The sequence below is a fragment of the Rhincodon typus genome, chromosome 29 (genome assembly GCF_021869965.1).
Source record: "Rhincodon typus isolate 14 chromosome 29, sRhiTyp1.1, whole genome shotgun sequence".
In the NCBI taxonomy this organism is placed as follows: domain Eukaryota; kingdom Metazoa; phylum Chordata; class Chondrichthyes; order Orectolobiformes; family Rhincodontidae; genus Rhincodon; species Rhincodon typus.
This window is the reverse complement of record NC_063360.1, coordinates 2,761,713-2,777,301: the sequence shown is the minus strand read 5'-3', so window position 1 is coordinate 2,777,301 and position 15,589 is coordinate 2,761,713. Positions and strand designations below refer to the sequence as shown.

Sequence of the window (15,589 nt, the reverse complement as noted above, 5' to 3'; positions counted from 1 at the left end):
TACTGGATGGTCCATCCAAACTTTGTCATGGAAAGGAGATGACCTTATCATTTATCTCATGGTTTTTTTTGTGGAATCTGGCTACTCTTAAATTTGGGATATCTCAAACCTATGAATGGTGCTACATAAAAGCAAGTTCTTTCTTTCAAATGATTACTTATAGGCAGAATTTTCCAAGGGCTCCAAAGTCAATGGTTTTAGGTGGTGTGTTAATTTATGAGAACATATCATTGGCTGAACATAAAGGTCACTTGGCAGTGAGCAGGATTTACTGCTAGAGGAGCTGGCAGAATTCTACACTCACATCATGGACAAACATTTGCACATCCCCTCCTGTTCCATTCTCATTATGATATGCGTCCATTCCTGTTTTGATCATTACAAACTACTCCTCATCCCCACTGCCAACCTTAAAGAAGTGTTGTAAAGAGTTTGATATCAGAGTGTGCTGAAGGATAACTATGTATGTAAAACATTTTCCTGGAAATCATCAGTACTTTAAATAAAGAGGTTTTATTTAGCCAGGTCTCAAACCTCGGAAGGAAGGCATCCTCGTGAACAGCAGACAATGAATCTGGCTCAGCCACGGGGAAAGAGCTCAACTGATTGAATTAGATTCCTCCACATATCTGTTAGGTACAGCTTACAGTCCAATGATGTTACAGTACGGTATCAATTTGGTCAAACGCCCAACAATAGGAGGTACATTAATCAGCACCTTTTAAAGCCTCTGTGGCATCCCAGAAATTCAAATACCACCACCTCCTTCCCTCTGCCCTTAACGTTCCTTCCATTCATACTCAAAAACAAAGTCAAAGTCAATATTAATTCAATGTTGTGTGTTTTTAAAAAAAAGTATGCCCGCCATTTATACAAGGATCAGCAGGTTGGCTAGCGTCCAGTCTGAATGTTGTGGCACACAACTGAAGAAAGACATAAAACTATGCAAAAATTAGAGATAAACATAGCAATTCTGCCACAGAATAGTTGACTCCTCACTCCAAGGCAAGTATCTCATTTGAATTCACACAATCAGCTATTAATTTTGTATAACATTGCAAACTGTTCTAAAGTTATGGAACATGCAACCACATCAATCAGGTCAAAAGAAACTTTATATTTGCTAACTGATAAACTGTCTAATGAGAGATTCATCTGGAACAGTTCAGGTCCCTTCCTCACAGATCAACTGATTCAGAGAGCAAACCCATTTTAATTTACTGCAGATGCAAAAAGTGTTCAGAAAACAAAAAAGGAAATCCCAATAAAAAGATGTCCAAAAGTTTCCTTCATCTCCTCATTTAGTCCAGCTGACTTTGGGAATATCGTAATGTTCTGTCAGGGTATCCAGGTGTCGGTTAAACTCCTGCAAGAAAAGCAAAGAAAAGTTACGAGTGAGTGTTTTGGATAGCAAAACAAACAAACTGGTGTCCACAAGGGTCTGGCTTTTCTGCGATATGATGCTGTGATTCAGGTACAGTGGATGGCAGTGCTGGTGGACGGGATGCTGAAGGAAGTAAATCTGGAATATAGGAGAGTCCTCAGAAGGGCACCTCGAAGTCCTTTTGCTTAGTTTAGTGTCTTTTGTCGCCAATTGTGACTTGGAACCGAGCTGATTTTGAGCATAGGTACAAGACCCTTGCAGGCAGCAAATGCCAAGCAGACTCTCACCTTCACACCCCATCCAGACGCAAAACTGAAGAGACTTAAGGTCATTGTATTAAACTGTAACAACACACTCCTCTTCATCCAAAACATAACATATTCTCTCCTCATCCTTAACAACTCAACAGAAACTGCAGTACAGGCACAGGACTGAATATCTTAACAGCATCTGCGCACAATGTTGCGCTGGATTAATTCTTATTGGTAAACTGCTAACTCAAACATAAAAATGGAAAGCAAAAGCTTGAACAATTAGTTGCTATAAAGTATAATTGTTTAAAGCGATGCTCAACCAAAATTTCATTTTAGGCAAGAGGGAACCTACAATTTGGCAGCGCGTTTAAGGAAAATCCTACTTGGGTTTTTGAAAGATAAAACACCTAGCGGCCATTCTCCTGGCTAATGCTTTGCTACTTATGGTGCAGGCATAACGTGCAGAATCGCCTCCTTCTGCGCTGTTAACATTCCCGAGATTCTGTGATTTTATTCAAACTAGCATCATCATAGAATCCCTACAGTGTGGAAACAGGCCCTTCGGCCCAACAAGTCCACACTAACCCTCAGAGCATTCCACCCAGAACCATACCCCTAAAACCCACCTAATCTACACAGTCCTGAACATGATGGGCAATCTAGCATGGCCAATCCACCTAGCCTGCACATCTTTGGACTGTGGAAGGAAACTGGAGCACCTGGAGGAAACCCACGCAGACACGGGGAGAATGTGCAAACTCCACACAGACAGTTGCCGGAGGGTGGAATCGAACCCAGGTCCCTGGCACTGTGAGGCAGCATTGCTAACCACTGAGCCACTGTGCCCCCTGAATGACTGATTAAACAACTGCCTCAAAATTCATCTCTAAGTTAGCCTGACTATCCTTGAGATGCATTGGCCGTTCTTTCACTGTCGGTGGGTCAAAACCCTACAGCATGAACCTGAACAGTATTGTGCAATTAGCTTTACCCAACACACTGATGCAGTTCCAAATTGTGGTTAATCAACCACTTTGCAACGACAATTAAGAATGGAAAATGGATGGTGACCTCACCAGCAACTCCCACATCTCAAGAATGAAACTTTCAAATGCATGTTACTCAAAAATTCTCCATATGCCTTCAAGAAAACTACTTATTATTTACAGTCATTTCCAAATTACAGGAAAAGTTGAGCTGACCAGCATACTTGGTAAGTGGCTGGTTACGGTTAATTAAGATTGTTGGTTAGTGAAGCTGCTGCTCTTTGTGTGAGGAGTTGGAGGGGGAAGGGGGCGGAAGAGGGGGGATGGTGGAGGAGGGAGAAACAGAGAGAGCGGGAGCGGGAGAGAACTGTTGGACAGTCAAAGACCCCAGCACAGCACGGGATTACAATAAAACCAGAACTAAACAGATCATTATAACTGAACACAAACCTAAACAGAAATTCTCACTGATTTAAATAAACAGTTCTACACTGAGTAGATTTAACTGTACAACAATCTGAACAACATATTTTCATCATTAAATTATAAAATGCATGTATATTAGTAGTGTGCTCAGAGATGAGAAACTTCCGCTAAACAGTGGATATTGCACTCTGGCGTTTTGGAAATCACCATTTAACTCTTTATTACAGACCTCCAGACTGACTTTTGAAAATAACAAAATCCAACTGTCAATTTCACTGACAACAGCTCTGAGCAGTAACTGCTGTTTCCAACTGGGAACAAGTTTGAGTTTCCAGATGGCTTTTTAATAACAAGGAAGAATAAAATTGAAGGTAACAGGAATTGAGAGATAGCAGAAATTCCAGTTAAGCGATCATTCTGGTTGGTACACTTTAGGTCAACACAAAAATTAATGTAGATTCTCAGAGGTATTGGTTAGAGACTAAAATACAGTAACCTCACATCAGCATCCTTATTTTAGAAGACATGTGCATTCACAGACCAGTCTCGAAATCTCCCCATTCACGGGTACTCAAAATAATAGGAGATGTTTTCAGGTGATGAATGCTTTAAAGAAGACCATGCACAAAATGTTAAATCCTCTTGAAGTTCTCTGACAGACTTCTACTTCTCATCAGTCTAAGAACAATTTCTGCAATGACCCAGACTGTTGTTGTTTATTTTCTGTCTCCGGAGATTGCACAACAGAGGGAGGAAACAGGTAGATGGCCATACATCTGTATGAATCAGCAGGTCATTTCCTGTCCTTCTTTACATAGTCATTTTAGTTTATTAGGGACTGTCTGTAAAATACAGCTGAGTGTTTGGTTTAGCCCCATGTACAAGGGAAATGTCAGATGATGTAGAACAGCTCAGTAGTGTACTTTCACAGCCACACCACAGCATGGGGCTCTTTACACCAATGCAGCAAGGCTTATTCCAACTATTGAGAATTACAGCGCCATATAGGGGTAGAATCAGACACTACAACAAATTGCACAGAACCACATAAAACCATCTGATCTATACATGTGTCTTCTCTATCTCCTTCACCTCACCTCATCTCATCCCATCAGCATCTCCTCTTCAACACCAACATCGCACCCCATTTGTTTTTCTGTTGCACAGATCTCAAGTCTGTTTGCAGCAGCAACTTCTGGAATTGGAAGTCAATTTGTCAGCACGCTGACTGGTGCGTGGAACCTCCGAGCAGCTGCAGTTCAGAGGGAACACTGTTCCTATTTTTTTTCTCCCTCACGTGCATGTCTAGAGTCCACGTAAATGTATCTATGCTATTCAAGCTCAACTGTTGCCTGTGGCAGCACATCACACTTTCTCACCATTCTCTGGGTGAAGAATTTTTATTGAATTCACTTGTTAGTCATGATGGTGAATGCATGACTTTGGACTCCCAAACATGTAGGAGCATTGCTCACTTCTCCTATCAAATACAATGCAGGATGTCCTTTAGCACCCTCAAGCCATTCACTAACAACATTGCTGTTCACCCTACACTTACTTATATTCCCTTTATGTTCAAACATCTATCTTAGTCAATGACCACATTCAAGACTAACGTTGCCTTTGCTAAGTAGTCCAAACCTGTACACAAGTCCGATCTAATCAAAGACTTAGATAGCAAGACTCTTCATTCATGTCTCAAGGTGCTTCATAGGATTATTAAATACAAATCTGGCACCAAGTCACATGAGGAAGAATTAGGGCAGATGATCTCAGGAAACAGTTAGGTTTCAAGGAACATCTGAAAGGAGCAAACAGAAATGGAGAGGTTTATGGAAACAGTTCCAGAGCTTTGTCTGCTGACAATTGAAGGCACAGCCTCTTTTGGTGTAGTATTTGAAGCTGTTGATGATTAAGATACCAGAATGAGTACAGAGCAGTGAATTCTGGGGATAGAGGAGTTTAAACATTGACAGGATCAAACACATAGTAGGATTTGAAAAGAATTTTAAGACTTGGAGTCAATACAAGTCGCCCACAAGGGCTTGCATACCATTTCAACTCAAAAGCAAATACTGTGCATGCTGAGGATCGGAAATTAAATCAGCACAGGCTGGAAATACTCATCAGATCAGACAGCATCCATGAAAAGAAGTTGATAAAGGGCCGATACTGATTGGTGATAGTAACCACAAGACCAGCAGTTTTACTGATATAATGAATGCAAATCCCCAAACCCAAGAAACAACTTCCTCACCTGCTGAGTTTAGGTGATTAGTCTCTAAGAAGTGACACTCCTCGGTAATATGCATTGTTTGTATTTCTTCACAGATCAGTAAGACATTTGTAGAGGCGGGAGGTTTGCTACACCAAGGCCGTGTTTGCCTAGAATTGGCCACCGAGCAAACCTCACTGAGCATTTTGCCAGTCAACACCTCAAAGTTGGCCTTCTTTAAAACCATATTGGAAATGAAGAACAGATTTCTATTACTTTTAAGCTTCAGCATTAGGAGTGAGACAGATGGAAATGAGGTGGAAAAGGTTAGCCCTTAGTGGAATTGCTACGTGGGAAAGTTGTTCAGGAAGTCAAATGGGGCAGTAATGAGTATCTCACTGAGCCATACAAAGAATGCCAAGAGAAAGACAGAAAGAAACTGTAGGATTATACCAGAGTGAGTACACCCGAGATGCTGATAAGACAGTAAGCTAGGCCAAGGACTGCTGTAGATTTAGGTTTAAAATTAGAAGATGTACCCCAAAAAGGGAAAAATTGAAAGGAGGAGATGTAACGACAGCTGAGGAAAGTCTAACAGGGAACAAAGAGAAAGAAAAGTGAAGAGGGAAGAAAAATGAAAATAGATATATTGGGCCATTAACCTGAGGTATTGTTTATGGTGATTTGTCCATCTCTACACATAGGTCCTTATTTCAATTTAATTACTTTTACAGCAATGGGAATTCCATAGCCTTACAAAAATGCATTGGCTCACACACTATCCAGAAATTAATTTAACAAATCTATGTCCGTTCTACAAGTTTATTAATTTATTTGTGTAAGTTGTTGGTCTTCCTCAGTATTAATCACAGGCCAAATTTATCACCTAAATATTTTGAAAATGTATTCTATTCCCTACTCCAAATTGTTGATATAAATGGTAGAGAGTGATCCCAGAATCTGTGGAATACTACTTTCACGGAGTTTGAGCAGATACATGTCACCTTTACTGCTGTTTTATCGCCAGAGTGCTATCCGTTCTGCCACATACCCAACGAATCATAGTAACCCTGGGTCATGAGTTTACTGTATGGTACCTTATCAAAGATCTTTCAGAAAGTTAAAGAACACACCTACTACATCATCTCTGTTTATTCTTTCTGTTCTTTCTTTATAAAATTCAGTAAGCTTGGTCATTCCTGTCCTTGTCTTTGGAATCCAAATGAACTATTGTTTAATAATTTAAGTTTCTAGGTGTTTTTCTATTAAATCTTTGAGTAAGAATCCATTATCCCTCCTACCACCAGCATTAAGCAAATTGGTCTGCAGTTCCCTGGACGTAATCTACCTTCTGATTAAATGCAGGAATCAGATTATCTGTTTGTCAGTCCTTTAGCATTATTCCCTTTTCTAACCAGTGTAGGTAAATATAAAACAACATCCCCATTATCTCTTCCTTAACATCTTTTAATACGTTGCATGGATGCAATATATCTGGATCCTTGTTTAATTTTGATCAATTTTTCATTTATCTTCCACATGTGTACTTTGATCTCCTCTTCTAACACTAGATTCACTATGTTAGTCTGCCTGGTAAACAACAAGTTACTGCGTTATTTGAGAGTTTTTCACATGTCTCTTGGTGGTCAAATCCTAATCCTGACTTTTCATTATTAAAGGTGCCTGTAGAATATTTTTGTATCCCTTTATTTTTCTCATTCAAAGAATTGTTTTCAATACATTCTCCTATAGCTCGCTTGTCAATGTATTTTCCACTTTATTATTTTCTCATTCCTTCCAAACTGGCATTTTTCAATCTATTACTGTGGTCTCTGCCCACTTTATGCCTGTCTCAAATAGTATGCATTTTACAGCTGACGACACTGTTAGCACTATTACCTTTATGTTCTCCTATTCTTACTTCTCTTATTTTCACTGTTTCATTTCCCATCTCTAAACTTAGAAATGGTTTCACTCTTCTGGAGATTCTTAGACAAAACAAATTTTGAACATTTGCGACCATTCTGCCAAAATCTCCAAGGTAAAATAAATTTCAGTATTCTAAATATCAATGATACTTGCTGATGAAAAAATCTTAACATCTTACCTCCACACTCTGTTTGTGAGTTTTTGATGCTTTCTTCAGAATCCTTTCAATTTGCTGCAAGAAATACAAAAGCAGGAAACAAGTGAGGAAGACTGTACTCATTGACAAAGTATCCACAATGCCTTCAGTGAGGAGGCCAAATATATAGACAGGTCCAGTCTTATTAAAGACCTACTTTAACTTTAGCAAGACACTTTTATTCTTGTTTTTGTATGAAATCTTTAACATATTAGAATGTCTCAAGACGCTTTATTGGGTATATAGGAGTAGGCCTATGTTCTTAGGTGTTTAATAGAATGAGTGGTGATTTAATTGAAACATATAAGATGCTTAAGGGGTAAATGTTGAGAAAATGTTTCCTTGGCTGGGAATCTAGAACACAGGGTCAGTCACTGAGTGAGAGGCTGATTATTTAGCAATTTCTTCACTTGGAAGTTGGAATTCTCTACCTCAGTGAGCTATGGATGTTCAGCATTTGAATATATTCAAGACAGGGGCTGATCTTTTTTTGGATACAGGAGGAATTAAAGGATAAAGTGATGGTTTGCAAGGGTGGGGTTGAAACAGAAGATCAGCTATGATCCTACATACATATCAAGACACAAAGCATTGAATGTGACTATGGTGGATCTGAATGTGGCCTCAAATCCACATTCCTATCCAGTCTTGATACCATTTGATTCTGTCATTAGTAAAGAAGCTCTGTTCTAAAATATTTAATCACCCAGTTCTAGCGCTCTCTGCAGGAATGAGTTCCAACGAGCTCATGAGCTTCCAAGAGGGGAAAAAAAATCCTCCATATCGGATCTTAAATTGCAGCCCCTTTAGTTTATTTGTTCCATAGCTCAAGTCTCTCCCAAAAGGGAAACATCTTTTCAGCATCCTCCTATAAAGTCCACTTCAGATCTTTGATGATGCAATTCAATCATCTCCCACCTTCTCAGTGTCTTTCAAACAGTCAAATGACCTGCTCCTGTTTCTAATGCTCTCATTATAGGCAGCAGTGAGAAAGGACAGGACGCAGTGGGAAGATATGATGGAAGCGTTTTAGAGGTGAACAGAAGACAATGAAACTGCAGGCATTGTGTTTGCACTTTGCCCATCATCATTGTCATCTAACATTTTCTTGTTCCCCATTTAAACATTTATGTGTGAGCATGTGCTCAAGGCAGAAAGAGAGTGACTGTTTTCCTCCTTTTCAAATGTCATTCATCCATCATTTTTCTTGTTATACCTGAGGATATACACATGAAACATTCACTCATTTCTCCTCTCCACAGATGCTGGCTGGGCTTTTGAGTATATCTAGTCTTTTCTATTTTTGTTTCACAGTTCCAAGATCTCATGAATTGTTCTCCCTTTTTAGGAATTCCAAGCTACACAGGACCTTCCTGATCTATGGACATTACTTCAGAGATTTTGGTCACTTGTCATGTTTAGTTCAAAAAGAGGATAGCTAGTATGTTCTCTTAGTAGAATCCAGCCAGATTATTTCCTCAGATAGCAAACATGCTTGGTACCAGGTTCGTTAAAGTCTCAAGCAGCATTATATTCCCTTTCAGGTTTTACCTGTTGAACAGTTTATTGTAGGCCGAGCATATGACGGGTTTTTAATCAAGACTTTTACATTTTAAAAAATGGACACAAAAGCCCAGAAAACACGACTGCCTAGGGTTCTCACAACTGCTTTTGTGGATTGAAACCACTCAAACCAGTGCCCTTTCCTCAATCAATTCAGAAGGGATATTACAGAAACATAGAATCAAGGAGCAGGAGTTGGCCAATCTGTCCTTCAAGCCTGCTCTGTCATTCAATATGACTATGGCTGAGCGTTTGCCTCAAGATCATATTCCGACTTTGCTCCCCATACCCCTTGTTATCTTTAATATCCAAAATAATTAGCAAGAACTGTAATGAATGCACTCCATGATCTGGCCTGCACAGCTTTTTGTGGGAACAAATTCCACAAGGTGACCACCCTCTGAGTAAAGAAATGTTTCCTCCTCTCAGTCCTAAAAGGTGTACCCCATATCCTGAAATTATGACCCAGTTCTAGAATCCCCAGCCGTGGGAAAAAAAAAATCCCTATATCAAGTCTAGCTTTTATTAGAATTGTACATGTTTTAATCAGATCCCCTCTCCATCTTCTAAACTACAGTGAAAACAGGTCGAATTGAACGAAATATCCCCTTGTAAACAGTCCTCCCATTCCTGGTATTAGAAATGTGAACTTTTGCTGTGCTCCCTCTATGGTAAGTGTACCCTCTCCGTGGTAGAAAAACCTACCCATCAAATTAACTGGGTCATTAAAAACAAAGACAGTCTCAACTCTTAAAGTGTTAAACAAGAACATTGCATTTTAGAACCAACACACACTACCCTACATTTGGAAAGGACTTTGAATTTGTAAAAAGTCACATGATGAGCAGTAAAAGCAAAACCCTGCAAATGCTGGAGAAACAGCAGGTCTGGCGTCAACTGTGAATAGAGAAACAGGGTTAACATTTCAAGTCCAATATGACTTTTGTTGCGAAGTATTTGTGAATTGGAAGGCAGGAAGCTAGAATTTGTTGGTAAAAATGATAGAGGGGAAAAGAGTGTGAGGCCCCTTTAAGGCGTGAGTTTTTCTTGTGCTTTCTTAAAAAAAATGTATGTCTGTTAGCAACACCTGGAGGTTGCTAATACAGAGAGCCTCAAAAAGTGAAACAAGTGTTTTGATGCTGACGTTTCGGGCCTAGACCCTTCATCAGAAAAGGGGGAGGGGAAGGGGGTTCTGAAATAAATAGGGAGAGAGTGGGAGGCGGATAGAAGATGGATAGAGGAGAGGATAGGTGGAGAGGAAACAAACAGGTCGAAGAGGCAGGGATGGAGCCAGTAAACCTCATCCCGCCCCCTTGACCTGTCCGTCCTCCCTGGTCCGACCTATCTCCTTCCTAACTCCCCACCTACACTCACCTTTACTGGCTCCATCCCCGCCTCTTCGACCTGTTTGTTTCCTCTCCACCTATCCTCTCCTCTATCCATCTTCTATCCGCCTCCCACTCTCTCCCTATTTATTTCAGAACCCCCTTCCCCTCCCCCCTTTCTGATGAAGGGCCTAGGCCCGAAACGTCAGCCTCTCTGCTCCTATGATGCTGCTTGGCCTGCTGTGTTCATCCAGCCCTGCACCTTGTTGTCTCGGATTCTCCAGCATCTGCAGTTCCTACTATCTCTGATTCAAGTGTTTTGATGTTTTGACAACGAGTTTGAATTTGGCCAATTAAGTTAAGACAAGCACGTAGATACAGAAAGCCAAATGAATTTAAATCTGATGGCGTTGACAACATCAAACCAATCCTATGTAAGGCATACTATTATGTCATTACAGGTATAAAGATGAGGGCCAACTGCCATCCAGAAGAGTGAGCCAATGTACAGCTGCAGCCAAAAAGAAGTTTAAGCCTGGCTCTCTCAAACTGTGTAAACTCTCCAAGAAGACCCGTCAAAAGTACCATGGCAGTTTACATTAAAGACCTCACCAACAAAATTGCAGGGAAACCCTTCTAACAGCAGGCTTGGCAGCAGAAAGACATTTGTGGAAGAGTTTCAGAAGACATACAGTCTGAGAGAGTTTGGAGAGATTAAGTTTTAATTTATTGTTTTCTTATCAATCAGGTTTATATAAATGGGACTTGTGTTTATTCAAATAGCATTCCATTAGAATTTAGTTCAATTAGGGAATAGTTAGTACTTAGGGGAAATTGTTCATTTTGTTAGTAATTCTGTTAATTTGTTCATTGTTAGGGTTAAATAAATGAAATTTCTTGTTATTTGTAAAGTGGAGATCAGGGATTGTCTTTCTTTTAACAACATTTAACAGACTGCGGGGTGTTCCAGGGGGTGATTATTAGTCGGCAATCCCTACTCCCATCGCAACAGATTGGGGCTTATGGTTTGGTTTAACTATCAGACGGTTTTGGCCATTCTCCCTCCGTAACACTTCGTTCACAGAAGAGTCATATTGGATTGAAAAAGTTCTCTCTCTCTCTTTATAGATGCTACCAGAATTGCGTGATGAGGGGGTCAGTACTGCTAACCAATAATGTGGAATATTACCCAGGCCAATTACTGCCCTATCAGTTTACTCTTGATCACCCATCTATTGGTGATCAACAGACACTTACAAAGGAATAACCTGCTCACTGATGCTCAGTTTGGGTTGTGCCATGGTCATTTGGTTCCTGACATCATTACCGTCTTGATCCAGAAATAGGCAAAAGAATTGAGCTTTAAGAGGTGAGGTTAGTGTGAGAGTGAAGTGAAAGACAGCTTTTGGCTGAATAGGGTTACATCAGGAGCCCTAACCGAAGTCAATGGGAATCAGGGAGCAAACTCTCCATTGGTTAATGTCATACTTTACATAAGGGGAGATAGCAATGGTTGTTGGAGACCAACAACTCAACCCCAGCACACCATTCCAGGATTTCCCCAGGATAAGCATTATTTTTTTAAAATCAACCTCATTTTATAAAATCATCAAGAGATATTATTACACACCTCTGGAGCAGTTGGGACTTGAACCCTAGCCTCCTGACTCAGAGGTAGGGACATTGACACTGCACTACAAAGGCTCTTACTTTGGTCAAGGACACTACCCCATCTTCTGCTGCTTCATCAATGGCCTTCCCTCCATCATGAGGTTAGAGGTGGTGATGTTTGTTGCCAATTGCACAATGTTCAGTACCATTCACAACTCCTCAGGTACTGAAACAGTCCATATCCAAATGCAGCAGGATATCCATGTTTGGGTTGATAAGTGACAAGTTACATCTGCACCAGCTAAGTGCCTGACAATGGTCATCTCCAACAAGAGAGAATCTAACCATCACTACTTGGGATGCAATGGCATTACCATTGTTCAATCCTCCATTATCAATATACTGGGGGTTACCATTGACCAGAAACTGGGCCATCCACATTCATATAGTTTGCAGCTGCAAGAGGAGGTCAGAAGCTAGGAATCCTGCAATGTATAATTCACTTCTCGTCTTCAGAGGCACCACCTACAAGATGCACTGCAATAACTCACCGAAGCTCCTCTGGCAATTCACTCCAAACCCTCCACCTCTATCACTTAGAATGACAATGGCAGCAGCTGCATGGGGCTCTACCACCTGCAAGATCTATTCTGACTTGAAAATATATTGCTGTTCCTTCACTGTTGCTGGGTCAAAATCCTAGAATTCCTTTCCTAACAGGACTCTGGTGTCCCTGCACCCCAAAGTCTGCAGCAGTTCAAGTAGACAGCTTACCATCACCCTCTCCAAGACAATTAGTGGTGGGCATTAAATTCTGACCTACCAGATCTCAAGCATGATTTTTAAAAAAAAATCCATGCTGCTGTTTGCTTTTGAAATCAGCTAGCAACTGGAAGTGAAAGGTGCCAACAGAGGGAACACAGCCAACCTACTCCAGTTAAAGTCCACCTGAGAACCCAATCACCAAGAGATTCAATGACAGGGAAACTCACAGCCTAAAAATCCTTCTCTTTTCCAGATCCTCACCATCTTTAAAGCATTCACTTCAAATCAAAAAACCAGGCCTGTGAGGCAGGCAAGGGCTATTTTCCCTGAAGCGTCGGAGGCCGAGGGCTGACCTTATAGAGGTTTAAAAAATTATGAGGAGCATGGATAAGGTGAATAGCCAAGGTCATTTCCCTGGGGTGGAGGAGTCCAAAACTACAGGGCATAGGCTTGAGGGGATGGGAATGATTTAAAAAGGGACCTAAGGGGCAACTTCTTCACACAGAGGGTGGTGCGTGTATGGAATGAGCTGCCAGTGGAAGTGGTGGAGGCTGATACAATTACAACATCTAAAAAGCATCTGGATAGGTATATGAGTATGAAGGGTTTAGAGGGATAAGGGCCAAATGGGACTAGATTTATAAAGGATATCTGGTCGGCACATACGAGTTGTACCGAAGGGTCTGTTTCCATGCTGTATATCTCTATGACTCTATGACTTATTCGAGTCTTTCCATTTTAGGAGGTACGAAAGCAAAATCGTTCTGCAACTATGCTAAGAATCCAGGGGCTTGGACCAACGACCCAAAGCTTGGAGCTTACATTGTATCACTGCAACTGTGACATTTAAATCTAGTTAATTAAAGTTAATTAATGTTGAATTCAATTAATTAATCTGGGTGGGATGCTCTTCGGATGGGCAGTGCAGATTCGATGTGCCAAATGGCCTGCTTCCACACTGTACAGATTCAATGATCCTATGAGATCAAATAAATCTGGAATTAAAAAAAAACTAAGCTCAGAAATTACTGAACTGTCATCAAAATCCCATCTTCACTAGTGTCTTTACAGGAAGGGAACCTACCACCCTTATCTGGTCTGGCCAGTACATCATTCCAGACCAACATCAATATGATTGATTCCAAACTGCCCTCAAAAAACGTCCAAGTAAACCATTCAATTCAGGGAAATTAAGAATGCTGACCTTGCCTGCAACATCCATATCCTGGAATAAAATGATTCCTTCAGGAGATAAATTTACACAATTGACACAGTCTTTTTTTTCGTGCATACTCTACTAATGCGCTCCCTTCCCCCACTGTGTTTTATTCTTCTTCTGTTCTACTGTATTTCATTCTAACGAAGGGCCTAAACTGAAACACTAATGCTGTGCAGACACACAATGAAGAGCTGTGAACTGCCAATAAATCTCTGAATTTCTCTTTACTTGTAGGATGCAACAACTCACCCGCTTCTCCTGCATCTTGTCAAACGCCTTCTGTGCTGGAGTTCTTTTGTCCACAGCCACTCGCTTATGTTCTCCTGCCTCCTCTCTCACCATGTGCTGTTTCTGATTTGAGATGATCTGTTCCAGCATTTTTTTACTTTCCTTATTCTTCTTTTTCTTCCTTTTATTAAAAAAAACACAAAGGATGCAAATTTTTAGCACTTGTCTTTGATTATGAGGGAAACAAGGTACACAGATCAGTAGAGATGGGGTTATAATGATGAGGGAGCAGTGGATGGAGAGAGGGCAGAGATAGTGGAAGGAGCTCAAACTTCAGGTTAAGCCCCAGAAACAACCCTATGGAAAGCAATGAGGGCTAAAATCTATCATTTGAAGAAGAGAGCGGAACAACATACAAACATGCATTTGAATTAGGAGCAGGAGTAGGAGCAGATCATTCAGCCCTCACGTCTACTCCACCATCCAATAACTGCTAATTTGATTATGACCTCAACTCCACATTCCCACCTACCTCCAAGAACGTTGCCTCCCTTCTTAGTTAGAAACCTGCTTATCATTACCTTAAAAATATTCAACTATTTTGCCTACACCATTCTCTGGGAAAAAGTGTTCCAAAGACTTACGATGACTAAGAGAAAAAAAATTTTCATCACATTTATTTAACCTATTTTCCTAATCGACCTGTTCAGAGATGTTACAAACACCTCTGGAATAGGTGGAACTTGAACCCAGGCCTCTTGGAACAGGGATAAGGATTCTACCTCTGTGCCACAAGAGGGCCCCCTCTGATCTCCATCTTAAATATCCAACTCCCGACTAGAGATAGTGGGAACTGCCGATGCTGGAGAACCATCCCTAACTAAGCAGTTTTCCAATGGACACAATAAATCTGAAGATGTGCTTTTAGGAAGACAGCATTAATTGTTTACAAAGTTTCTTGTCAGCATTTCAGCCAGCAATTCAAGGTCTAAATGTAGTAAACAGACTAACCCCAAATCTGGCTTTTCATTTGCCAAATATTTGTAAAATTTTAATTAAACTGTTATTGATATACAAAACAGAAAAAAAAAGGGGACAAAATATTACAGGTGAGATTATCCTTTCAAAATGTTAGGGTTAATATTTGTAAATAATGCATAAATGATACAAGATCAGATGAGAGCTAAGAGAAACAGTTAACACAACTCTCAAAAAAAAAATCACACCACACAGCAGTTTGATTTGCAAAATGGAATCTCTAACTTATATGATCATGTTTTAAATTTTCTGTTCCTTTCCCTCTCTCTCAATCTTAATTTTTTTAATCACCTTAGTTTCTTTCTGTGTCTCATTTAGAATTAATTTCACCCACTTTTCTTCCTTCTGAATTCGTAAAATGTTAGTTCCAAAAAGGTCCAATCTAATTGGTTAAGAAGCTATATAGATGTTTGTTTTATTTACTCAAGATGCCCTGACTGGCTTCTGAAA

The 15,589-nt window shown here is 40.3% G+C and overlaps 1 protein-coding gene across 1 annotated transcript in view; it reads right to left on the bottom strand.

The window, feature by feature from the left end:
- Positions 1–494: 494 nt before the first annotated feature.
- fam32a (family with sequence similarity 32 member A) overlaps positions 495–15,589 on the bottom strand; it is a 16,954-nt gene continuing 1,859 nt past the window's right edge. Inside the window, exons 2-4 of the mRNA XM_048614099.1 lie at positions 14,123–14,282; positions 7,373–7,426; positions 495–1,366 (exon numbers count right to left, since the gene is read on the bottom strand). Coding sequence (XP_048470056.1) covers positions 1,298–1,366; positions 7,373–7,426; positions 14,123–14,282 — 283 coding nt within the window. The 3' untranslated portion in view covers positions 495–1,297. The remainder of the gene's footprint in view (positions 1,367–7,372; positions 7,427–14,122; positions 14,283–15,589) is intronic.